The 27,225-nt window shown below is 36.4% G+C and overlaps 1 protein-coding gene across 4 annotated transcripts in view; it reads right to left on the bottom strand.

Annotated features, from left to right (window-relative positions):
- Nucleotides 1-26,708, bottom strand: part of PTBP2 (polypyrimidine tract binding protein 2) — a 70,668-nt gene extending 43,960 nt beyond the window's left edge. For all 4 annotated transcript variants that reach the window (XM_004699242.4, XM_004699241.4, XM_004699240.4 and 1 more), the window contains exons 1-2: nucleotides 26,673-26,708; nucleotides 2,505-2,580 (exon numbers count right to left, since the gene is read on the bottom strand). In XM_004699242.4, the coding sequence (XP_004699299.1) occupies nucleotides 2,505-2,526 (22 nt within the window). In that variant the 5' untranslated portion in view covers nucleotides 2,527-2,580; nucleotides 26,673-26,708. The remainder of the gene's footprint in view (nucleotides 1-2,504; nucleotides 2,581-26,672) is intronic.
- Nucleotides 26,709-27,225: the final 517 nt, after the last annotated feature.

A 27,225-nucleotide genomic window follows, 5' to 3' on the forward strand; every position in this document is an offset into this window, starting at 1 on the left:
TGTGCTTTTTTATAGTTGTTTTCCTTCCTTTCTTAATACATTTCCTATTTGTTCTCTATTTCAATCTTTACCTTTATATCTTTGAAAATATTTGTCGTCCTTGCCTGCAAGGACCAACATGTAGGTTATTTCAGGATGTTTGTATTAATGGTTTCTTCTCTAAATTATGGACTATTTTCCAGCTTAATCACATGATTTTTAGTTTTTATTGTATGCAAGATATTGTGGGTAACAATTATACGAAGTCTGTCATGCTGTCTGCCTTAAGGGACACCATTTTTGTTCTGGCAAGGAATCAGAGTTTTAGTGAATCCTTTAAGTCCCATCAAGTTCAACTATTTCATTTTGTTACCTTACTCTTTAATTTTTATTTTATTGGGGGCTCTTATCATAATCCATATAACATATTCATTTTGTCAAACACATCTTTACACATGTTGTCATCATCTTTTTCAAAATGTTTTTCTACTTGAGCCCCTGGCAGCAGCTCCTCATTTTTCTCCCTACCTCCCCCATGTCCCCTTGATAATTTATAAATTATTCTATTCTTCTTCCCCCTCCCCATGTTTTATAGACTGCTGTATCATTCCACTCACTTTTCTGCTATCCGTCCTGGGATGGGGGCCATACATCAATCTTATGGCATGCTATTTATAGGGTGTGATTTTTCTCATAAGGCCTGATTTTTCTGCAGTATGAAAAATGTTTGAGGTACTGTTCAAGGTATCTCCATCTGGCTTCCTACAATTCCAACATCTGTACACCCTTTGGTATAACCACTTAGCATGCAGACCCAAAGCGAGCAATTTCTGAAAGACCATGCAAAATCATAGCCTATATGTACAACCCAGGTGTCATACAAAGCAGAGCAGCACAAATCCTCACACCAAATTCAACCCCATCCTATGCATAGAACACATCAACCTCCCTTCAAAAATTGAGCTCTTAGAAAAACCTTGCTTTCTAACAGAGGCTTTACAGCTCTATGAGACCTGGGTGGTCTCTAGGAGTCTACTTCTCTGTGCCACAGCAGTAAAAAACTCTAGGTCAGAAAGTTGGAATGGTCATGGGATTTACTGCATGTGTTTCTCTTCTTTCAATAAACACAGCCTTTCATTGTCTACCCATCAATTGTAGAGTTGCTGCATACATTTTATTCTCTTTCAGTTGTATTTATTTATTTTGGGGGGTGAGGGAAAAGAAAAGCTAAGACTGATACATAGTCATGGCCTTCCTTACATTTCAAACCCTAGTGACATAGTGGGTTTAGGTACTGGGATATTAACCACAGTCCAGAGGTTCAAATCCTCTAGCTGTTGCACAGGAGAAAGATGAGGCCATCTGCGCCATTAAAGATGTGCAGTCTCAGAAACCCTAAGGAGCACTTCTACTCTGCCCTAGAAGGTTGCAATGAATGGGAATCAACTCAAATGCAGTGGGTTTGGTTTGGGGTACATACTAAGTGAAAGAAAAATAACAGTTATAAAGCAGATTTACAAACACTTGAACCTATTTGATAATTTGGGACATGGTACAACAGTGCCTACTATATTTTGTTTGTAATCAAGGCGCTGTAAAGTCTATAATGATGGGCTGACAGGTTCATCTTCCCATATGAAGCATATCATTATCAATATATTTGGTAAGTACTTCATTATTGCTTTTAGTTAATTGAACTGTCAAGAATGTATGTGTGTGCCTATGTTTATATATACACATAACTACTTTTAAAAAGTCTCCACACCTTCTAATCTTTTACAATTCTTTTCATGCCTGATATAATTAATACCTCAAGCAACTAATTTAAGGAGAGGTAGAGTGTGTGTGTACGCACATATGCAACCATTTTGGTTGCAGGGAAATAATGAGAAGCACAGAATTATAAAATAAACTCATTCAATAATCATAATAGTAATAAACAAATAAAATTAGGCCTACCAGTCATAAAACTATGATCTAAATGTGTTTGTTTTTGAAGTTCACACAGACATTACAAACAGCCAAAGATGCTTATTTTACACATATAAAATTTTAGGAAAGCCTTAACCTTATAGATTAAATAGCTAGTACTAAATTCCCAAGGAGATTATAAGGAAACCCACACAAATAATTTAAATATTGTTAAAGCACAGAGAAAAGTTAAAAACACAGGAAGAAAGCAACTATGAAGTTCGATCATTTGGTTGTAGATTATAGTTTGTGCTTTGGGGCTAATAGGCTAGAGAATACTGTAAGTCAAAAACAAAAGTGTAAAGGAAGTGGTGAGGGGGCTCATAACTTGACAGAAAAATAATTATTTCTGTAGTTTTAAAAAAGCAATCAGAGCTACTTGCCTACAAAAGACATCAACTTTACTTTTGTTTTTTAACTTGGCATACATATATATATATATATATATAGAGAGAGAGAGAGAATTTAAAACATTTCAACATATAGCACTGAATCTGCTTTAACATTTGGTCCACAAAAAGGCAAATAAGGACAGAGGAGAGAATAACACTTACCTGTAACTACCATGCTGCTCATGTTAGAGTTTGGACTACTGAGAACACCTCCTGAGAGTAGTTCGTCAGATCCTCTCTATAAAAACAGTAACAAATGAGCATAAGACCACTTTTATTTTGAAACATTATTCTAAAAGTCTGTCCCATAGCTGTAACTTTTCTAATATTAACTGAAAAGTATGTCAAATATTACACTATTGGGGATAGCTGAATTTCTATTCTAAGAACAAATTTAAAACCAAAATTAATTTCATCCCTTTATTTTCCTTCGTTTCCATAAAACTAAAAATTTCAAAACTAACTCAAATTTCAATATAGGAAATGTTTTAAATGATTAGGTTTTATAATCAAAAGTGTTGAAAAGCTATATAAACAAACTAATAAATAAAACAGGAGATGTGCTGTGAATCTTCCATGCTTTTATTATATAGATTATTCAAGTTTTAGAAAATGTGAACTTTATACCGGTGGGTGGGTCATCATTTTAAAAATTAAACAGTTGAGTGTACAGTTCTGTGGCTAGAACATTGAAAACAAAAACTGAGAAACTTGTCAATATAAAGAATTCTTACTCATGTTCCAAACTGCAGAGAATATGACTAGAAACCATTATGTGTTGAAAACTGTAGTTATTCAAAGCAGCTAGTGCTCTTTTGGCTATTTCAAACTATGTGTTCATTTATATAGGTAGATACTAGTACTAAAAATAGCCAAATAGCAATACTGACTAAGCAAGTAGTCAACCAACCAATATATAGAAATAGAGTGCAACCATGAAAAAAATATATCAAAAAGATGTGAAAGCATTCCAACCCAAATTAACCATAAACTATCCGCTAGTTTGAATGAATGCTTCATTAATGAGCTGTATTATTGAAAAAATATATGTTTGAAACAAATAGAAAACTACCTCTCCTAAAAACATTTTAAAAGCTCTCCACTCACTAGTATTAAACCTCAAGAAGTACAAGAAAAATAAGCATAATATCAAACCATACAATATTATAATTACATTAAAATCTGATTTATCAAGGAATAGGATAAATCAAAAAAACTAAACTGACTGCCACTAAGTCAATTCCAACTCATGGTGGCACTATATGAGGATGTCTCTAAGTGTGATCCTTAGCTTTAGTCATTAGCTTTAGAACTAGAAATTTGTTTGCTATGGATTTTTTTCTAGCCATTCCAGACACAATGAATAAGAAACTCGGGTTGGAGCTTTAAGAACCTTTTCTGACATTTTAAGAAGGACTACAGTATACCACCACAGGAGCCCTTTGCAGTGCTTACGTGTTGGAGTGTAAATCCAACAGTCGGCAGTTCAAAACTACTGGGCTTTCTATTCCCCTAAAAAGTCAATGAAATATGCAATTTTCCTCTAGTTCTTAAATGCTGCCTCTCCACCACTACCATGATCCCAATTCTACCTTACATATCCGGCTGGACCGGAGGATGTACACTGGCACAGACAGGAACTGGAAATACAGTGAACCCAGGACAGATGAACCCCCCAGGACCAGTGGAGAGAGTGGTGATGGCGGGAGGGTGGAGGGAAGGTGAGGGAGAAAGGGGGAACAGATGACAAGGTCTGCATATGGCCTCCTCCCTGGGGGACGGACAGCAGATAAGTGGGTGAGGGAGACATCAGATGGGTCAAGATATGATAAAATAGTAATTTATAAATTATCAAGGGTTCAGGGAGAGGGGGGAGCGGGGAGGGAGGGGGAAAATGAGGAGCTGACACCAAGGGCTCAAGTGGAAAGCAGGTGTTGTGAGAATGATGAAGTCAACATATGTACTAACGTGCTGGACACAAATGATGTATGTACGGATGGTGATGAGTTGTATGAGCCCCTAATAAAATGATTATTTTAAAAAAAATCAGTAGTCTTGGAAACCCACAGGTGGTGACCTACGAGTCAGCAGTGACTCAATGGCAATGAGTTTGGTGTGGACAGTATACCACTGCCTGATCCAAGCCATAATATCTTCAATTGCCTCATATGCATGTGAAAGGAAGATCACAAAAGAATTGATGCATTTGAATTACAATGTCGGCAAAGAATATTGAAAGTACTATGGACTGCCAAAAGAAAAATGTCTTGGAAAAAGTACAGTAAGTAGACTACTCCTTAGAAATGTGGATGGTGGATTACATCACATGTACTTTGGACATGTCATTAGGGGAGACCAGTCTCTGGAGAGGAACACCATGCTTGGTAAAATGGAAGGCATGAAAAAATAAAGACTCCCATCAAGGAGACAGACTGACACAGTAGCTGTGTCAGTCTGTCTGGGCTCAACAATCATAAGGACTTTGAGGCTGACACAGGGAACATTTTGTTCTGTTGTATATAGGGTAGTTATAGGTTGAAACCCACTCAGTGGTACTTGGCAAAACAACATAATTGGTTCAATTGATTTCATAATTTTTCAATAATCTGTTAAGAAAAAGAATTTTGAAGGCCAACTTCCACGATTCTTATTTATATCACTGTATAGATTTCCTTATTTTCCTCAATTGCAAAAACAGAGATAACATATACGTCAGAAGCTTTAGGATTACATGCACTAATACGAGAGTAAATCAGAAATTATTACTATAAAATCACAGACCCGTGACTCAATAATACCAAACTAGGAAGCTATGTTTCTCAACATATCCTCAATCTAGGTCAGTCCCTTCTGAAGTCAGTATTTTCATCTCTCTAACCCTTCCCTGAAGAATTCTGCACTCTTCCATTTACACCAGATCAAAAAAGCAGTGTGGGCTTCCTCATGGAACACTAATCATGTTCTCTTAAATGGTGAGTACTGGAAACAAAACAAAGAATGAAGCAAGATCAGGTTATGGTAGATGGGATAAGACTTCCCAACATTTTCTTAGGACACCCCTTTAAGACACTTTAAGAATGAGCAGGTACATTGTAGTGATAAAAATAAAAATGAGATTCCAGAGCTCAATTTTCTTGGCCTTTTTCTCACCACTGCAGTTTTCTATTTTGTTAAAATTGTTTACATAATAAGCCCCCAAGATCATCCTATGCTCTGAGAAAATCTATGGAGACTGCTCTAATGGATATTCAAAAAGCAGTTTCCATAACCTTGTGTGCTGTCAATCTTATGTTGAATTTAACTTTAAGGACTCCAGCAGATCCTCTGAAAAATCACTGCTTTAATTGGACCCGTTGTTTAAAGGCATCCTAAGAAGATTAAGAGAAATGTATTACTGACAAAACTTGTCTGCACCCATCCACTGGTTCCAAAGACAGGTTTAATTATGCTTTGTTTGGAGTAAAGCCATGCTGTATAAACCAGGACGCTAACAGTAATAATTTTGTTCATATAAAGTATACTGGTAAGGCAAAATGGCCCACCTCAGTAATGTTTTTTATAATAGAGTTCAACCAAACACAGGAGCTACACTTTTTTTCTCATTAACCAATTAATTAGTGCTAGTCATTATTACTAATAATTGCTAAATGCATATATTGGTCTCTGTTCAAATAACTGAAGTCAGGTTAGTCTGTGCACAAAAGCAAAGTCAACATGCTACCATACCAAAAACAAAACCAAGCCTGTTGCCATGGAGTCAGTACTGACACGTTTGAACCCTAAGTAAGGCTATGCATCAAAGATGAGAACCCGCTATCTGTCAAGGGCCACTTGGATATCTTTAACATCAATAATGGGCCATAAAAATTAGTCTGCTACATGTGGTCAAACATTTAATGAACTCATCAGCAATGTAGTGGCTAGAAACTGTTTTTCTTTGGTGAAGCAAGTGATGTTAGCTGGTATTGATGATTTCTCTGGCCTTATCCAGTCTGTGGGCTGGGCTGGGCTGGGCTGGGCTGGACTTTCCTCACTGCAGCTATAAATCTTTATAGTGAGCAGACAGCCTCATCTTTCTTGCAATTTGCACCTGATGGTTTTTAACTGCTAACCTTGCAGCATGGGGATAACTGAAAAAGTTTGGGGAACACTGAAGCAGTAAGATAAAGTTTACCCAATGAATAACCACATGGAGCAAATTAGTAACATTCTCCTAGAGACATAGACTAACAGGGTTTTTTTTAACAAGAGAAATATTCTAGCCCATTTTATGTCTCTCTAAACTTGTTACACAAGCCTAGCCTTTTCTCTAAGATGCAACCATCCATAATATAAAAGAAATGGCACTGCCAACTTTAATTTAATTGGTAATCCCTTTAAGCGCAAAAAACTAAAAGTGGAGCCATACCAAATAAAATGTGCACAAGAAATAATTTTCTGATGAATTAGTTACAAACTTGAAAGCAAAATTAAAAGTTTTTAAAAGAAAATACCTTTAAGACTGGGGAAAAGTAATGAATTCTAAAACAAAGAAAGCAACTAACCATAAAAGAAAACACTGATATAATCAATTCTACTACAAAGTGATCATAAAACATAAAAAATTACATCTCGGAAACTTAAAAAGACTTCCAACAATTTGCATGGAACACATTCAAAGGAAGGGTAAACTAGGAAGAGGATGATGGGAACATAACATTTTCTAAGACAGATGCAAAAGTATTAACTTCTCACCAACCGATATAGAGAATTGAAAAGGCAAGCTAAAAACTGATTTAAAATTAACAATACGTAAAACGAAAAGAAAATAAACACCCATTGTGTATGCACACATGTGTATGCATGCACATGCTAAACTAAAAATCCAAAACTAAAATTACAAAGGACATACTACTGACCTCACAAAATTAAAACAAAATATGATCAACAATTCTACTATCAAACCAGATAACCTCAATAAAAAAGCACCTATACACTATTTAAATGGACTTAAGGAGAAAAAGAAAATTTCAAACAAGTTTGAACAATTCAATAGATGAGCTGTGTAATTCAATCCCTCCCAATACAAAAAGTCCTAGAAAAGACAGTGTCACCGGAGAATTCTATTTATTCATTTAAGCCTTCTGAACACTTTCAACTAATTGAAGACTAGAAAATAGGGATCATTATAGATCCTTGCTTTTCAACACTCTAAAAAGGTCTGGTGCAGATTTAACCAATGCAATGTGTCTTTTGACCTCCTGAATGCTGCTTTCATGAGCACGGACTGTGAATCTGAGCAGGACAAAATCCTGGTCAATTTCAATCTTTTCTCCATTTATCATGTTACCCATTGGCTCAGTTGTTAAGAATTTGGTCTTCTTTACATTGAGTCATAATCCACAATGAAGGCTGCAATCCTAGCTCTTCATCAGCAAGTGCTTCAAGTCCTCCTCATTTTCAGCAAGCACAAGGTTGTGTCATCTGCAAACCACAGGTTGTTAGTAAGTCTTCCTCCAATGCTAATGCCAATTTCTTCTTTACATAATCCAGCTTCTCTGGTGATTTGCTCAGTCTACAGATTGAGTGAGTATGGTAACAAGATTTAATACCATCAAATATCTGCCCTGATTTTAAACCATGTGGTATTCCCTTTTTCTGTTCCAACAACTCCCTCTTGTGTTGGCTGCAGCATGAGTACAATGAAAAGTTCTTGAAGTACCTTTCTTCTCAAGACTACCCAGAGTCTGTTATGATCCACATACTCAAATGCCTTGGCATAGTCAATAAAGCACAAGCAAGCATCTTTCTGGAATTCTCTGCTTTCAGTCAAGGTCCATCTGACACCAGGAACGATATCCCTGTTCCATGTTCTCTTCTGAATCTCCTGCAGCTCCTTCTCAAAAGTACTGCTACAACCGTTTTTGGATAATCTTCAGCCAAATTTCACTTGCATGTGAGATCAATGATCTATAATTTGAGAACATAATTTGGAAAGGGTACAAATATGGATCTCTTCCAGTCAACTGGCCAAATAGCCGTCTTCCAAATTTCCTGATATAGGTCAGTGAATGAATGCTTCCAGTGCTTCATCAGCTTGTTGAAACATTTCAGTTAGTATTCAATCAATATCTGGAAACTTGTTTTAAGCTAATGCTTTCAATGCAGCTTGGAATTCTTCAGTACCATTGATTCTTGCTTATAAGCTACATTCTGAAATGGGAAAATGTCAACTAGTTCTGCTTGGTATAATGAGTCTGCGAGTTTTTTATTTCCTTTTGATGCTTCCTTCGTTATTCAATATTTTGCCCACAGCAGCTTTCACTATTGCAACTTGAGGCTTGGATTTTTTCTAGCGTTCTTTCAGTTTAAGATATGCTAAGCGTGTTCTTCCTTTTTGGTTTTCTAACTCTCAATCTTTGCACATTTAATTTTACTGTTTTTTTGAGCTGCCCTGTGAAATTTTCCACCGAGTTCTTAAACTTCATCACTTCTTCCATTTGCTTTAGCCATTCTATGAACAAAAGCAAGTTTCAGTCTCGCCTGACACTAAATATTAAGGAAACGCAAACCACAACAAGATAATGCTTCAAACCCACAAGGATGGCTAATATCTTATAAAACAAAATACAAGAGCCGATAAGAATGTGGACAAATTGGAATCCTAACCCAATGCTAAAAGAAATATAAAATGGTATATCCACTGTATTAAACACTATGGGGATTTCTCATAAAGTTAAACACAGAATTAATGACTCGTATTTCCACTCCTAGGTATATACCATTATAACTGGTAAAGTATAGGGGCAGTGAAAAATTGAAAGGTCTTCAGCCAGATGGATTGACACAGTAGCTGCAATAATCGGCTCAAACATAAAACCAATTGTGAAGATGGTGCAGGACCAGTGTTTCACTCTGTTGTATACAAGGTCACTATATATCTGATATTACGTGATGGCACTTCAAAACAATAGGACTACCATAAATAACTGTACTAATAATTATATTTCAATGTTCATGCATCATTACCAACAGTCAAAAGGTAAACATCTAGTGTCCATTGGATAAATAAACAAAATGTGGTGTATTCGTATAACGGCATTAACTCCAATAAGAAGTTCTGACATATGCTACAACATGAATATGTCAGCTAGCCTGCTTAAACAAAGTGTGGCCAAATAGTTGTTGAAAATCCTTAATAGAAGAATTCTAACTTATATAATCTCATTCTTCTCTACAAATAAATTATGTATTATTCAAAGTTGGGGGAGGGCTCTCGCTCCTCCAACAATAGTGCAACCCCCTCATGTGTTCACTTTCTATGAACACTGTGTTTAAGTGTATGTGTGTGTTTACTATCACCATTTTTGAAATAGCTAATAAAGGATACAACAGCTACAAAAATCCATTAAATAAAAGGATGATGAAGCACTGGATGTATCAAACGGATGCATCAGGCTAAAACCTGAATCAACAAATAAATGTTAACGTCACAAAAGGGGAATTAGATATTATATGATAGGAATTGCATAACATACTTATAAAATAATCTTGGTAAAAATAAACCTGCATCTGATCAAGCCTCCTCTATAAATTTACTGAGGAATATAAACTAATAACACAAACACACAGGAAACCAAATCTAGACTGTTTCTCTAACAAAGAAATAGGAAGAACCGGTGTTAAATGTAAGAGATTTAAGAGAAATAAACCAAATATGTAGCCTTTGACCGGTTCATGATTCAAAGAATAAAGAGGTGAAAAATATTTTGCAAGCAACGGGGGAGCTGCTGAGCACTACTAAAGATTGATTAGATGATACTAAAAATTATTTTTATTAGGTATAGTAATGCTATCAATGCTAGCTTCCAGAAAAGGAGCTTGTGTGTTACAGGTATAGACTGAAATATTTGGGGATGCTTTAAAATGACCTCAGATTCGCAATAGTATCTCCAAAAAGAAGGAAAGATAAGTAATTACATCATTTTCTCTACCATTGTGTATTTTGAAATTTTTATAATGACGTTAAATACATAAGAGATCTTTCAATGCCAAAAACTACTGCCGAAAGAACAATAATTGAACATTCGTAACCTTGAATACACTAATTTTTCAAGAAATTACTTACAATGTTACTTAAATTGAACAAAAACTGGTGAGATAAATTCAATGTAAGGCAGAAAAAGAAAGATAAAGCAGAAACTTGTGAATTAGAAAACAATTAGAAATACAAAAGCTGGTCCTTTGAAAGCACTAATAAAAATAAACCTCTGGCAAGACAAATCAATAAATGGGAGAAAACAAAATTTTCAGCATTAGTAATAAAAGCAAAAACTTTAAATGTTATATAATTCAGGGAAATTTGAAATTCTCAATAAATATACTTTTCCATAAAAGTTCTATATATAACTGAATAAACCAATAACCTTGTGAGAAATGGAACTATTTACCAAAGCATCACACTGTTTCTCACCTCTAGACTACCCTTCGAAAGGCACGGGAATTACACATAAAACTCACTCCCATCAAATCGAATCCACACAAGCTGTTTAAAATCCTTCTCTTCCACAGAAGAAAGTATGGGACATACAAAGAAGGATGATTAGCTTTGGTGGGGGAATTACTGGTGATTAATTTATTTTCCTTTTTGTCTTTCTGCATTAAACATGTCTTTATAATTAGAGAAAGTATTATAGAGAACAAAAAGGAAATTCGTCGAAGGAATGTTACAGTTCTCTGCCTCAGAGCTCAAGCAAACATTGTCATTTTATTAAATATGCAAATATGATACTCAATTAACTTATAAATAACTTATAAAGCAATGCAATTTGAATCAAAAACCCAAAATGTAATCATGGAACATAGCCAAGTGACTTTAAAATACAAAATAAAAATGCCAAAATAATTTTAATGAACAAATTTACAAAACACATTCTACAAGATTTCAGGACGTATTTTGATGCTATTGTAATCAAGACAATGTGGTATTGGTATCAAAATAGACAATAAAATAGTAAAGGTAGTCTAAACAGATATAAAACCTGACAAAGCTAATATTGAAGCTTGGTGAAGAAAAGATAAATTATTCAGTTTCCTGGTATCCAATTTGTCATTCATAAGAGAAAAAAAATAAACCTTTACCACACACCGCACACAAAAAATAAAGTCCACATGAACCGAGGCCCTAGATGAATTTCCTAACAAAATCCACAAAACCATATGTAAGATGCCAAATTAGAATAAGAAATTCTGAGATTAAAAAAACTCCCACAAAATTGAAGTTAAATGTTAAACCTCTATTCATCAAAAACAAAAACCTAGTCACAAATGAGAGTAGGACTCTGACAAATTATCAGCCAAGTATTTAACAGTGTTAACTGCATCCAGAATACATCAACTCATATATATCTGTAAGAAAAAAAACGATATCCACAAAATATATTAACTATGTAAGTACATGAAGAAAATTGATATACCGTTAAGAACTGACATTTAACAAAGACATAAGAATAGCCAATAGCTAATAAAATTTATCCATAATAAACCAAAATTCACTGAGCTCATTACCAGGGAGTTTGTTCTGGCTTATAGCACTCAATCAGAGAGAAGTGTCCTATGGAGTTACTAACCTCACTGCCATCAAACAGAAGTTGACACCTGCCTAGTGACTCTAGAACTGTCCCTGCGGGTTTCCAAGATTGTAACTCTTTATGGGAGTAGAAAGCCCTGTCTTTCTCCCACAGAATGGGTGATTTTGAACTGAGGACCTCACAGATCACAACACTCCTGTGGGGTTGCTAAGGCTGTAAGTATTTACAGAAGCAGACTGCCATTATCATTATTATATGTAGTTTTGATATGTTAAAACCACTGACCATTTGGTTAGCAGCCGAGCACTTTAGCCACACAATGGGAATTCAAACTAAAATCCACATGAATCCATTTACATACACATTAGGTTGCCAACAATTTTTTAACGCCCAACCATAATAATTATCAGAAGGGAAAAGAAGAAACAAAATTTCATACATTGCTGATTAGAATATAAATTAATACAGCATTTAAGTCAGCAATATAAATGACCTAATATATATAAATAAATGTAATATCCTGTCCACTCCTGTCAAGTGTCTCATTTTGTGGAGCGTTCAAGGTAGCCCATCATTCTTTCAAATACCATTGGGATTGCTTGTGCTAAGTAGGTTCTAAGGAGCTTCCAGACTAAGGCAAACATGGACGAAAAGACTGGAGATCTACTTTTGAAAATTAGCCAATCAAAACCTTATAGACCACAAGTGAACATGGCCTGACTCCTTGCTTTGGCTGAATTATCAGGAGAAATCAGTCACTAGAGAAAGGCAAGGTGGTGCAGACAGCAGGCAAGGGCGAGCCTTGGTGGAATGGATCAATAAGCACAACAGCACTGATGAAGAAGTTGGGCATTTCAGCAATATCGTAAGGCTTATTGTAGGACCAGATATTTCTCGTGGTGTACACAGCCATGAGTCTGAGTCAACTTGACAATATTCAACTATAATCCAGCAGTCATAATTCTAGAGAAATTCTAATCGAGATACATATAGAAATGTGTACATGAATGTTCACAGAAGGAAAAAAACCGAAAACTCAATATTTGTCAACTGGATAATGGCAAAGTCATAAAATCATAGTCTAAAATCAGTAAAACATAAATTAGAACTACACGTATAGACTTAGGAATAAAAATAAAAAGCAAAAATTGTTTTTGTTTGTTATTAAGTGTCACGGAACCAGTTTCAACTCAAAGTGACCATTCATATAAAAGAATAAAATACTGCTCAGACCTGCACCATCCTCACAAGCATTACTGTTTGAATCACTGTTGTAGCCACTGTGCTGATTCTGCTCATTGGGAATCCCTCTTTTTTGCTGTCACTCCTATTCTTTTGGAAGTTCATAGTATAATCCATATTCCTTGTCAGCACCAAAATTCAAAAGCATCTATTCTTTAGTCTTCATGGCCCAGATTTCACATTCATACAAGGCAAATGAAAATATCATGGCTTGGATAGGCACAGCATACTTTAGTCCTCAAAGCGATATCCTTGCTCTTAACACTTTAAAAGAGTCTTCTGCAGCCGATTTGCCCAGCAATACGTAGTTTGAATTTCTTGACTGTTTCCGTGAATACTATGTGTTGTTGTTGTTAGGTACCATGGAGTAGGTTTTCAGACGCATAGCAACTCCACGACAACAGAAGCAAATCCTGCCTAGTCCTGTGCCATCTTCACCATTCTTCCTACACCTGAGCGCACTGTTACAGCCACAGTATCAGCCGATCTCGAGGGCCTTCCTCTTTGGTGCCCCTCGACTTTCTCAAGGAACTGACCTCTCCTAACAATGTATCCCAAGTATGTAAGATGAAATCTTGCCATCCTTGACAATAAGGAGCACTCATGTTGTATTCTTCCAAGGCAGATCCATGTATCCTTTTAGCAGTCCATGGCACAATTCACACATACCAAGCCTTCTTCAGACTTCCTTACGCAAGGGCCAACTTTCAAATGCATTATGAGGCGACTGAAAAGACCATAGCTTGGGTCAGGCACACCTTCCTTGCCGCAACTAACGTCCTTGCTTTTCAATATTCTAGAGAGGTCTTGTGCAAGCAGATTTAACTAATATTGATGGAGAACCAAGTAAAATGAACTTTTCTGTGATTTTAAACCCCACAGTATTCTATTTTCAAATGAATGTTTCTCAGAATCCACATAAGCACAATTAAGTGTTCTGGATTTCTCATTCTCTGCAACGTTATCCACAGTTTATTATCATAAAACACAAGTAAACATCTGCAATAAGATAGGTTTTGTGTCAACTTGGCTGGCCAGGTCTCTCCTCAGTGATCTGGCAGTTAAGGCACAATAACTTCCAATGATGTAATTTAACACAGTATATCAACTCCATAATGTGATCTGCTGTGAACAACCAATGATTAATAAGATCATCATGTGAAATTAAACCTTTTTACTCAAATTACAGCCCTAATACAATTCAAAGGATGTTTCCCAGGGGGTGTTTGCCAGCTTTAGAGATAAGTGGACTCTGTGTAAACATGCTTGCTTTTTGCTGGGTCTAGATCCTACATCTATCTGGCTCATCTACCTCGTTTTTAGGGTTTGAGTCAAAACATTGCCATATTGCCTGACTTCTCTGCAGTCGCCAGCCTGTGGTCTTCCTGGTGATCTCCGGGGTTCATCAGCACCCAAGGCCTAGGCTTCTACTGGACTTGTCTCCTTCTACAATTGTGTGAGCCATGTTTTTAGTGTGTGTGTGTGTGTGTGTGTGTATGCGCATGTGCATTTTGAGTGGTGGTGCATCTCTAGAGAATCCAGACTAACACCACCTTTCTGGCATTCTTTGCGTTCTGCTAAGATACATCTGACATCACAATAATATTCCTCAGTCCGTATCCTCTTCTGAATCCAAGTTAACTTTCAGGCAGTTTCCTGTACATGAACAGCAGCAACCATTTTTTATTATCTTCTATCTTCTGTTAATTATCATTAACGACAATGTTGTTGTTGTTTCAGTTAGGTGCCATTGAATATGGTTCGAACTCATAGTGACCCTATGTACAAAAGAACAAAACACTGCACCATCCTAATTGCTTTGTTTGAACTCGTTGCAACCACTGTGTCAATCCCTCTTATTCACTGACTCTTCACTTTACCAGGCAAATGTCCTTTTCTCTCTTGATAACATGTCCAAAGCATGTGAGATCAAGTCTGGCTACCTTTGCTTCTCAGATTGATTTGTTTGTTGTTTGGCGGTCCGTGGCACTTTGAATATTCTACTCCATAACCATAATTAAAATTTATCTGTTCTTCTTAGTACAAGAAATTGATGAGTGGTGGTGCAATAACTTCTGCATTCTGTCAGGATTACCTGTAAAAGGGCACATATATGAATCTCTTATAGTCAGTTGTTGAGGTAATTGGTGCGACGACCAGTTATTGATTCCAGGTTTGCATCAGTTTGTTGCACATTCCCTCATCTGGTATTCCGTTAATTCCCAGAATCTTGTTTTCATCAATGGTTTCAATGCAGCTTGCCGTTCTTAAATACCATTGGTTATTGATCATATGCTACCTCCTAAATGGTTCAACATCATTGACCAATTTATTTTGGCAGAGTGATTCTGTATTCTTTCTGCTTTCTCTGGATACTTCTTGGATTACTCAGTATCACAGAATCCATTGATAATGCAATCAGAGGCTGGAATCTTTACTTCAGTTCTTTCATCAGTGTTCTTTCTTTTTTGCTTTCTAACTCCTGGCTGTGTATTAGATTATAATATTATACTTTGTGTTCTCAAGTTGCTCTTTGAAATTTTCTGCTCAGCTCTTTCATCATTTCTTCCATTTGCTTTAGCTACTTTACACTCAAGACCAAGTTTCAGCTTCTCTTCTGACATCCATTTTGGTCTTTTCATTCTTCCCTGTCAATAACTTTTTGCTTTTCTTCATGAATGACCTTGACATCACCCCACAACTTTGTTTTCAGCCTTTAGTGTTCAGTACATCAAACCAATTCCTGAAATGGTCTCTAATTTCAGGTGGGATATATATTGAAGATGGCTCTCCTGGGCTTGTTTTAACTTTCTTCGGCTTCAACTAGAACTTACATATGACCAATGGATGGTCTGTACAGCAGTTGCTCCTGACCTTGTTTTACTGATAGATTACTTCATTCCACAGATATAATAGGATTCCATTATAATTCTTCCACAAAGGGCCATGCATATAATTGTGGTTTGTAGTATTAGAAAACAGTATTTATAACGATTAAGTCACTGGTCTTAAAATCTACCTTGCAATCTTCAGTGTTGTTTCCAACTACCAAGGCCACATTTTCCCACCACTGACTGATCCTTCTTTGTTTCCAACTTTTGCATTCTCATCACCAGTAATTCTCACTGCACCTTGATTGCATGCTTAATGAATTTCAAACTACAGAAGGTAGTAAACAAAAATCTTTAATTCCATCATCTTTTGCTTTAGATATTCTTGCATAAATTGTGTAAGTCATATTAATTGTTCTTCTTCATAAAGTATGCATAATTCTCCAACACATAGTGTTGTATTTCAGGAGAAATATTGAAATGTTATCATTAACAATTACTGCAAAAGCCATTCTTCTTCAATTTATCATTCTCAGCATAGATCATAATTGTTTGATTCAAAATGGTCAATCCCTTTCCATTTTAGCTCATTAATGGCTAGGGTTGTCAAACAAAACCAGCATCACACAAAAATACCACATTCATGGATAAGTCAAAAAAATATTGCCACTAAGGTTCCAGTTGATATAAACATTGGTTTATTCCACACAAACTGGTTTACTTAATCAGTTGATGGCTGCAAGCAAGTTCTCTCAGTTATCCATTTATCTTTGTCTTTTTAGGGTGCTTGTTAAGAGTTTGTTTTGAAATCAAGGCTAACAAAGTTTAAATTAAAAATTTTAAGTAGACAACTTTCCAAATCATTGAAGCTTTTTAACAAGTTCACGGAAACACTGTCCCACATAAACTGTGCCAGCAGTTTTCAGATACATCAAGTGTTTTAAAGACTTCAAATTCAAAGATGATCCAAGAGGGAAGACCATCAGCCTAAACTAATGAGGAAACAGTCCAGAATGTTATGGTAGATGACTGTAGAACTGTCGTTGATATAACAGATACTGAAGTTGGAATTTCATGTGATTCAGCAGCAAAGCTAAAGGAGACAGTGCTAAAGAATCAATCATAACCAGAGGATAGTCTTGGATTTACCAATAAAAGTCCATAGTGACAACGCAACTGCTCATTCTTCACAGGCAGCAAAGGATGTCTTACAAAAATTTAACTGGGAAACCTTCCACTGCCACCATACAGCTATGATCTTGCCCTTTCAAACTTGCATTTGTTCTCAAAATTCAAGGAACACTGTCATTTTGATGTAGCAGTAACAGAAGAACACATGTAAACAAAGAAAAAAGAAACCTACTACTACTACTACGACTACAATGGTTTTCAAAAAATCTGTAACAAAATTCAAGAATAATCATGTTTACTTACTTAACAGTAAGTAGGTTGTATCCAAAGGTCCTCACTACAAATCCTCTGCATTCACAGCTCTTTACATCAAAGTCCAAACTCCTTCATGACTCTGATTTTGACTCTGATTTTGTCATATACTGTGCTCCATCTCATTCTACATTCCAAAGTTATCTTCTATGTGCCCATTTTCCTGATTGTTCTTTTACAAAAACTTCTTCTACTTGAAGAGAACAAGAATAATTCATTCTTTCCTATAACCCCCAGAAATTCTGCTTAGAGGTTTCAAGAAATTCTCCTTGAAAGCCTCTCTTAACAAGATAAGAACTTGTTGTGTGACCTATTCCACTGCCTTTTTACTTATCTCTTCCCTCCGTGTGAATTAAAAATATTTCTAAAATATTCAGTACCCCTCAAAGCCAACTCATTCCACTTCACTGTAACCATGAATTGTGCCATCCTGTCTCCACAGTTCTGACTTTTTAAATTTCTCCTAGGGCTTATCTCTAAGAAACAAGTAACAACCACTTATTTTCACGAAATCTACTAAGATTTTACCAAGCAAAGTAATCTTTCCTTCTGTAGCAATATGGCACTTAGTTAGAATTAAGACCCTATAGGTGTAACTAAACAACATGAAGTTTTGGGAGATAATGATCCTTTTTAGCTCTACAACAGGAAGACTTTGCACGATACAATTGGTATTTATCTTTTTACGCATAAAAGGTTCATGAGTTATGAAGTGAAACCAATGACCTTTCTGTGAGGTCCAGTCCTACAACTGAATGGGTTCTGAAAGGCGATCATGCAATTAAAGAAAAAGACTAAAGAACAGACAAAGCGTGCAAGAAGCTCATCTCTTCCATGAAGCCAGGAACGAAAGCAAATGTATTTTTCAACAGGTATATATAGTCTTGGGACATGCAAGCCCCATCAGTGATGTAAGTAACCCCAGATGTACCTGAGCTAACTGGGGGAGTAACCTAAGACCAGTACTGGGGACAGGCAGAGTCAACTAACCCTGGAGTGGGGAGAACATAACATGTCTGCTCCTAGAGGTAGGCCAAAGACCGCATAGTCATCAGTCATGTGCTTGAGAGAGGTATCTTAAAAGTAGCACTATGGAGGGGGGATGATTTTCAATCTGGAGAGTATGACTGGGATTCATCTCTAACTCACAGAAGCGAAAGCCTTCCTCCATCGTCTTGCCCCCTTCCAGCTCTTAATTATTATGAGCACAGAGAATTTGGCCGCATACACTCTTCGCCATCCTTAATTTCCCATACCTTTCAATAATTAAATCCCAACAAAACTCATTGTTGTCAAGTTGATTCTGACTAAAAGTAACACTGCATGACAGAGAACTGTCCTGTGGGGTTTTCAAGCCACAAGGGCAGCAATTTGACCCCACTAGCCACCCTGCCAGAGAAAGAGGAAGCTATCTCCTCCCACAAAGATTTACAGTGCTGGAAACCCTAGAGAAGCAGGTCTACTCTGTCCCATTGCATTACATGAGTTATAACTGACTTGGGGCTACTGGTGTCGTTTTGTGGTAATCTTTGAGGAGCAGACTGCCAATTTTCTCTCCCAAAGCAGCTGAGCATGTAACTATCGCACCACCAAGGGTATAGGACCTGAAGTTCTAAATGCGGGTATTCTATGTGTGGTGCTCATCATTTTGTATCAAATGAAGACCTCCTTTATAGAAAACACATTTTATGCATAATCATGTTTAATTCTCACATGTATTATAACCCCAATTTTGAACATTAAAGACACAAAAGTATTAAATAGATGGAAACAAGATTAATTATATATACTATTAAGAAGTATCTTTACACCCAAAACTATGTATATAAACTAAAAATTTTAAATGCATAATAGTTTTTTCGCTACACAAAGAGTTTTAATAAGATAAATATGATCATTAAAATAGGTCAAGTATGCAAGAAGGCAGTTCACAGAACTATTAGTAGTCAAATATTTTAAAAATCTCACCCATTATAAAATGTATAAGCCATACAATATTTTTATGTCTAAAATTAGTTAATACGTTAAATTTGAAGAAACTCAAAGCTGGTACATAGCTCATACATGACAACTGTGAGGATGGTGCAGGACTGGGAAGTGTTTCATTTTGTTGTACGTAAGGTCACTTTAAGACAGAACCAACTTGATGGCCCCTAACAACAACATATTGTGGACTCGCTGGCATTCAAAAATATTTTAAGTTTTACTTAATGTAGCGTTTTTATTTCTACCCTACACATATCTATACTTTTAAATTATAAACAAGAATCAAATAAAAATAGCCATCAATTTAGGAAAAGTTGGTGTGTCCATACCCAAATATCATACATTAAAATTAACAGTGAGACAAAAGTAAAACTGCTAACAATATATTAAGAAATTAAACCAAAAACCAAACCAGTTGCTTGGGAATTGACTCTGAGTCATGGGGAGCCCATATATGTTAGAAAGAAGAGTGATCCATAGGTTTTCAACGGCTGGATTTCTGGAAGTAGACTGCTGAACTTTCTCCTGAGGCACCTCTGGATAGAACTGAACCACTAACCTTTCACTTAGCAGCTGATGGCGTTAAAAAAAAAAAAAGGTAGGAATCTAGATAATACAGTAAGAGGGACTGGATTTACCTGCTGGGAACAACTAAAAAAATGGCACAAAGGACATGTGAAAGCACGGTTTGCAAACTAGTGCACAGAAGCAATGAAGAACAATGATTCCAGAAAGCCTGAAAATCAAGTGAGGTTTGAGTCCATGGATGAATTCTTTGAGTGTATGTTTAGGCTCTACTACAGGTCAAGTAGGGAATCTGGGCAGACTATAAGAGCCCTGAACTGAAAAGGAGCCAAGAAGCTAAAGCAACTAGAGTACAAATGGCACAGTCCCATAGAAGGACAGTTGCAGAGAGAATTCCAGAGATCTAGATAACGCCCTTTGAATACTCAACAGAGTAATAATAAACATATGTACTATGGGGAGAAATATAAAAGCTATTTTGCTTATTACTAAAATATTTTTAAAGGTAACCATAAGCAAATAATAATCAATGGTGTGGAGTTTAGCCTAGAGTAAAATGTGTGATAATTGCACAAAGCCATTCTAGAAGCACTGGTGGCACAGTAGGTTACGCGTGGGGCTGCCATTGGAAACCACCAGCTGCTTCCTGGGAAAGAAGATGAGGATTTCTTTACCATAACGAGTTATGGAAACCCACAGGGTAGGTTTGACCCTGCCCTATATAAAGAGTCGCTATGAGTAAGAGTCAACTCAATGGCGGTGAGCTTTTTTTATTGTGTAATACTCACATTTGAGAGAGGATTGGAAAATTAAAAATTTCTACTACAAATAAATTCTAAAGCAGTCACTAAAATAACAAAACAATTATATTTAAGCAACTAACACATGAGGTAAAATGGTGGGGATAGGGGAGCAAGAGACAGCAGTAAATGAAGGAAAAGGGAACACAATGCATAAGTAGAAAATGGCAAAGTAGTAGATTTAATATTAACCATATAATACCATTAAATTTAAATGGCCTTAATAATCAAAGAAAGGAATTGCAAGATTGGATAAAAAAACAAAGAGACCAAAGGCCGCCTATATGAAATCATATTTAAAATATTTACAAATAAATTGGTTAAAGTAAAAGGACAGGAAACAATATGCAAACACTGGAAAACATAGGCTCCCAAATTTATTTGGCCTACCGCCTTATCAGAAAAGAAAAAAATTAATCAGTGTTCTCCTGGGAATTAAAAATTTTTGTGCTGTAGCCCATAATCCAGGATAAACTGTGAGTATCTCTTTTTGTCATCTCCCTGGATCATTCTAGTTCCCCTGGGATGTGGATGTGGTGGTGGTGGTGGTGGGTAATAATCTCATAAAAGACTTTAGTGTGGGGAGAGGTCAGAGGCTCACAGGCACCCTCCCAGAGGGAGATCAGTTGCCAGACTGCAGTGGCCCCCCACCCTCCTGCTGGGGACAATGGATTACTTCTCCCTAAGGCTTGCGACCATTAGCTTGGTTCCTGTAGGTGGAGTTCACACTCTACTGATAATGGTTCCTATGGAGATCTAGAAAACAGGTCAAAGTTAAGCTGCCATCCTAAATCTAGGATCCGCCCATCTTGTCCATGTATACCCCCAATCCCTCCTCTTCCTACTGCGTGTATGTCCCTAGACCACCCCCTCACTGCTGTATAACCTATAGTGCAACCCCTTCCTGTGACGTATGACTTTACCTGTAATTAGTGGGCTTGCACATCCCCAAAAGGTATATAGGTCTGGGTTAGCAATAGAGATCTCTCTCTCTCTGGCCCCCTCAGTCTCTGGGATCCTCCTCTCCTCTCCCGTCCTCCTTCCCTTCCCCCTCTCTCCACATGGACCACCATGTGGGGCTGAGGTGAGCATTGCAACCATGAAATGTGTCTGACTCCATTATTTGACTCTCTCTTTTATTTCATGCTCTCGGTGACTTTTGGAAGAGATTTTAGTACCTTCTCTCAATAATTCACAGAACAGAGTAAGGATATATAACCTACTGTGCCACCAGTGCTTCTAGAATGGCTTTGTGCAATTATCACACATATTATATCTCAACCATACAACTGTGCTTACTGAACCCGGGACTAGCGTTGGGGGGCTGGCCTCCCCCCACCTACTACTACACTGAAGTAACAATACCAGAATTAAAAACCTTAAAGCTGAAAATACCACCAGGGACAAAAAAAAAAGTGTTGGGGAGAAGAGAAAAAGCAATTCACCAAGAATATATACATATAGCTATCCTACACATTTATGTACTAACAAAACTTCATAAAGCCAAAATGGCAGACCTGTAAGGAGAAATACACAAACCAATATGTTTTGAAAGAGATTTTAGTACCTTCTCTCAATAATTCACAGAACAGAGTAAGGATATATAAGATTTGGGCATCACTATTTAACAAATGGACCTAATTGACATTTACAGAACACACCACCACCAATGGGAAAATACATATTCTTATCAAGAATAAATAAAATATTTTACAATATAAATCATATTTGGGATATAAAATAAGCCTCAACAAAACTTAGAAGGGTTCAAGTATTAGAAAGTATGTTCTCTTGACCACAATAAATGAAACTACAAATAAATCAACAGAAAGATAAATGGAAACCCCCAAATCGTTGCAAGTTAATAGTGAAAGTATTTAAGCATCATATGGCACTAAAACACCAATCAGCTTCACACAATCGGCTAAACACAAACAAAAACAGTAAGTCAATAAAGTAGGAATGAAAAAAAAAACCAAAGTAAAATCCATGAAATCAAAAATAATTTTTTAGATTAATAAAAGCAATACACCTCAATCAGACTGATCACGAAAAAAAGATAAGGCACAAATAGCCAATATCAGGAATAAGGAAGGTGAAATCATTAAAGGATAAAAAGGTAAAATCATGAGTAACTCTAAGCAAAAAAGCTATCAACCTAGACAATGTAAACAAATTCTACGGAAGACACAAATCACCTAAGCTTACTGGAAGAGAATACCCACTTACCTATACAATAAATTGAGTACGTAGTTTAAAACTCCCAATCCCCACAAAACACGGGCCTTCATGCCTTCCTAAGTGAACTCTACCAATTACTTAAGGAATAAATACCATTTAGGGCTTTTAGCCTTTTATCAGGAACAGAGTACAGATGCCTGCTCTTACATTTCTTATTCAACTTTGTACTAGAAGCCATAACAAAAAAAGATTGTAGATTGAGCAATATGCAACAACTATTATCTTTAAATTTATATTTATTAGCATTTTGATAATTGCAAATGAACAGGTAGGGACCAAAATATTTTAAATTACTATTTACAGTAGCATCAAAAAAAGTAATACTTAGAACAAGTAAAAAAAAAAAAAAAAAATCTTCTACCCTGAACACTACAAACAATGTTTAAAGAAGACCTAAAGATATGGGAAAGTCCCTGGCGAGTACATACACTTACTATGGTCAGCTGCTAAATGAAAGGTTGGAAATTTGAGTCTATTCCTAGAGACAACTTGTAAGAGAGGGTAGGCAATCTACTTCCGAAGAATCCGTTCTTGAAAACTCCATGGAGCACACAACAGGGTGGGGTCAACAGTAGGAATCAACTTCAAGGCAACTAATTTCATGTATAAATTATTAATTTCATGGCAAAAAAGATAAGGAAACCAAAAGCAGTGTTTTAAAGTGATTACCTATGCCTAAGTGTAGGTGCCATCAAGTCAGGGAAAGCACGTTTTACTTGAACTTTCGAGCTATTCCTGACTGCAAATATTTAAACATTGCAATTTAGAAATTATCACTGCTAAATAAAAAAGGAACCCTTGTGGTGTGGTGGATCACACGTTGTGCTACTAACCCCAATTCGGCAGTTCAAAACCACCAGCAGCTCTGAGGGATAAAGATGAAGCTTTCTACTCCTATAAGGAAGGATTTTGGATCTCAGTCACAGTTCTACCCTGTCTTACAGTGTTGCCCTGAGTCAAAATTGGCTCAATGGAAGCAAAGTGAATTAGACAAAGAAAGTGCTCATTATTTCTTCCTCATTCTATTAACTATGAATGCAGAGAATAAGCCCAAGTATTAAAATATGAGTATAAGGCAAGGTTAAGAAAATACCCAAGAAAAAACAGATTTAACAAGATAATGCCAAATGATATCATTGAGAGGTTTTGAATCAGATAATAGGGTAGGCTGCTATTAAATTGAATGCTTAGGGTAGACTTAAAATGTCATTTAAAATATTCGTTCAAGAAGAAGCTAATATACAGGTTGGAGGATTTAGAGGATAAAGTCAGTTAGTGCAAGGGCACCAAAAGGTTCATTGTACAAGAATACAAAAATGCCCCTGTGCCTGGCACACCAAAGTCAAACCCACTCCCATTACGTCAATTACTATACAGTGTTAGCTATAACTCTTGATGGAAGTACACTGCCTCATTTTTCTCTGCTCGAGTGGCCGATGGATTTGAACTACCCACTTTGCCAGCAGCAGTACAACATTTACCCAACAGGTGCAAAAATAGTATAGGATAAATATTAAAAGTTGAGGTCTGATCACATGAGGCTTATCAACCAACATGAGAATTTCAACTTTACTGTGAATAGACAGAGCATAGGGATCTATCCAGGGGAGTAAGAAGCTAAAACTTACATTAAAATGGTGGGTTTCAGCCATCCTAATGCCATGACCCTTTTTAATACAGTACCTCATGTTGTGGTGACACCCCACCCCCAACCATAAAATTATTTTCGTTGCTGCTTCATAACTGTAATTTTGATACTGTTATGAATCAGGTGACCCCTCTGAAAGGGCTGTTCCACCACCAAAGAGGTTGCGACGCACAGGTTGAAAACCGCTGCATTAAAAGATCACTGGCTCTACGTTGAAATGGATTGTAGAGAGGGAACATTGGAAGTAGTGTCTAAAGTGCTAGAACTTTGGTTCTGAAAGCATGACATCCTTTTCCAGGGACTGTTTCTCTTGGTAACATCGATTCATTTAGATGACTGGTAGGGTTAACTTTTTTAGTAGGGAAAATTAAGTAAAATAGATTTGGGAAAGTGAGAGGACGCAAGAGTTCAGTTTAGCCATGTAAATTTTAAGAAAATTATTAGATATCAAAGTGAATACATCACGTAGGAAAATAGACAGAGCTGTCTTAGAGATCAGTGGAGCGCACCAACGTATATTGAATTACTAGATAACTTAGGAAGAAAAGATGCCATCAAAGGAGAGTAAGAATGGTCTGAAAGACAAGAATACAGTGCAATCAGGTCCTTTCAAGAAAGGAGCAAAAAAAGAGTGCAGAAAATTAAATGCACAGGTCACTTGCACACATCCCTCAAACTTAGCAGCTCACCATACTTCTCACCCTATTCCAACAAGTTCCAAAATCGTAACCGTGAACTTTTAATCGTTATATCTAAGAATGTCCTTACTCTTCTAGACTTTCATAAAACTCAACTTCTTGTTTTAATGTCTCTTCCCGACACAGGTTTCCTCACATCTCATTCATTATCTCAGTTATGGTCAAAATCCTCTTAAAATACTTTAACATCAGTACCATATACATTAAATGTACTATTTTTCACATACTAGTCCTTTTCTTACTGCCCACATTTAGCGCAATCTAATACACATCACTTTCAAATTTTGATATTATCCTTCAGTTAACCACCTCATTTCCACTAGGTAGCAACTACACTGAAAACATTTTTGGATGGTTTTGACAATTTACAAATCACCTAATACTACTAGTATTACTAATATTTACCTTATATTTAACTTCAATGTCAAAATATGTACTACCAAAAAAAAATAGACTGGCCATCTCCAAGAAAATTCTAAAGAATATCACAGTTATGAATGCCATTTTAAGAGTTGCCAAAACAATTACCAAGGTTCAGCATCCCTGGAGGAAGCAAGCCCACAGCCTCTCAAAACTACTAATGGGGGGCCTTACAGCATTCACCAAATATTTGCACACTGGGCTTGGAAAGTGAAAGTCTTGGGAAATAAAGAACTGAAAACAAGGACCCAAAGAACAGAACAAGGCAAACAAGCTTGCAAACAAAAATTCCGTACACCATTATGTTAAAAAACCTGTAAAAACCAAAAGGCCTCAGCATTAGAACTGGGACTAAGGCTGACAAGGTATATAGGAGTTGGCCCGGCCAAAAAGTGGGTGAGGAAGCATTCCAAACCATCTCTACCCCCACAGGCCTACATACCTTTAACAGAAGACCACCAAGCCCCGCTCTTAATTTCTAACTCAAATTTGAAGCTAATTGCCTAAACAAGTTTCTTTTCAAGGGTCAGGATGAGTGATTTTAAGGTGCCTTATTACTGACGAAATCATAAGGTAAAGATGTCTTTGATTAATAAAAGTAGATACTCTTAAGTCAAATCACTCTCAGAACTATAGTTTCCCCTCAGAAAATTGAACTAACATTTTGTATTCCCAGGAAATCATGCTTGAAAAGCATTTTTAATCCCTTGGCTAGCACTCATACTATCAAATATTCTCACAGACTGCTACTTCCAGAAGAACAGTTATCTATTTAATGATTTACATAATACAACTCTATCAAGTGAAACCTTTTGCATTGGGTTTTGGTGGCTTTAACTAGTTTCCAGCTAACTGAAAACTTCCATTAATGATGGAAACAGATTGAACAATCGGTTTTCATATTAGCTTCAAACAATCATATCCTACCTTCACGCCAACTGCGACCTCAGTGACAATTCTGGAAAGAAAAAAAAAAAGTTTCAATCTCTTATTTTTAATAGACTAATTTGCCTCTCTGAAACTTTTAATAGTTTATAAATGTTCTAGATCCTCACAATGCTATTACAAAAGTTTAACACACAAATGGGCAGTGACACAGCTACTTTGGCTTTCAAACAGTAAGGCAATTTGTGGTATTTCTGAACAAGTTGCAGAAAGAGCAAGACCCAAAACACTACAAAATGTCATTTCTGCTAGGATAGGGCATGTAGATTAATCATTTAACATTAAATCAACTTTTTGGTGAATTCTGAAATAAATCCCATTGGAAGTTTTGCCAGCAATTTCCATATTGAACTAGGAGAATACTGAGCCTCTCTGGAGCTGTGGTTTAGAATGTAAAACATCCAGGAATCTCTTGGTAACCTGGGAGAGGACCACAATTCTGAGTCTGTAACTTCCAAGTGATGTTCATTTTATTACCTTACAGAACTGAACTCTAGACCCTACACCCAAAGTGAAATTTACTGTACTTCTGAAC

Source organism: Echinops telfairi, unplaced genomic scaffold (genome assembly GCF_000313985.2).
Source record: "Echinops telfairi isolate 266 unplaced genomic scaffold, ASM31398v2 ScPeMD7_443;HRSCAF=831, whole genome shotgun sequence".
NCBI classification, from domain to species: domain Eukaryota; kingdom Metazoa; phylum Chordata; class Mammalia; order Afrosoricida; family Tenrecidae; genus Echinops; species Echinops telfairi.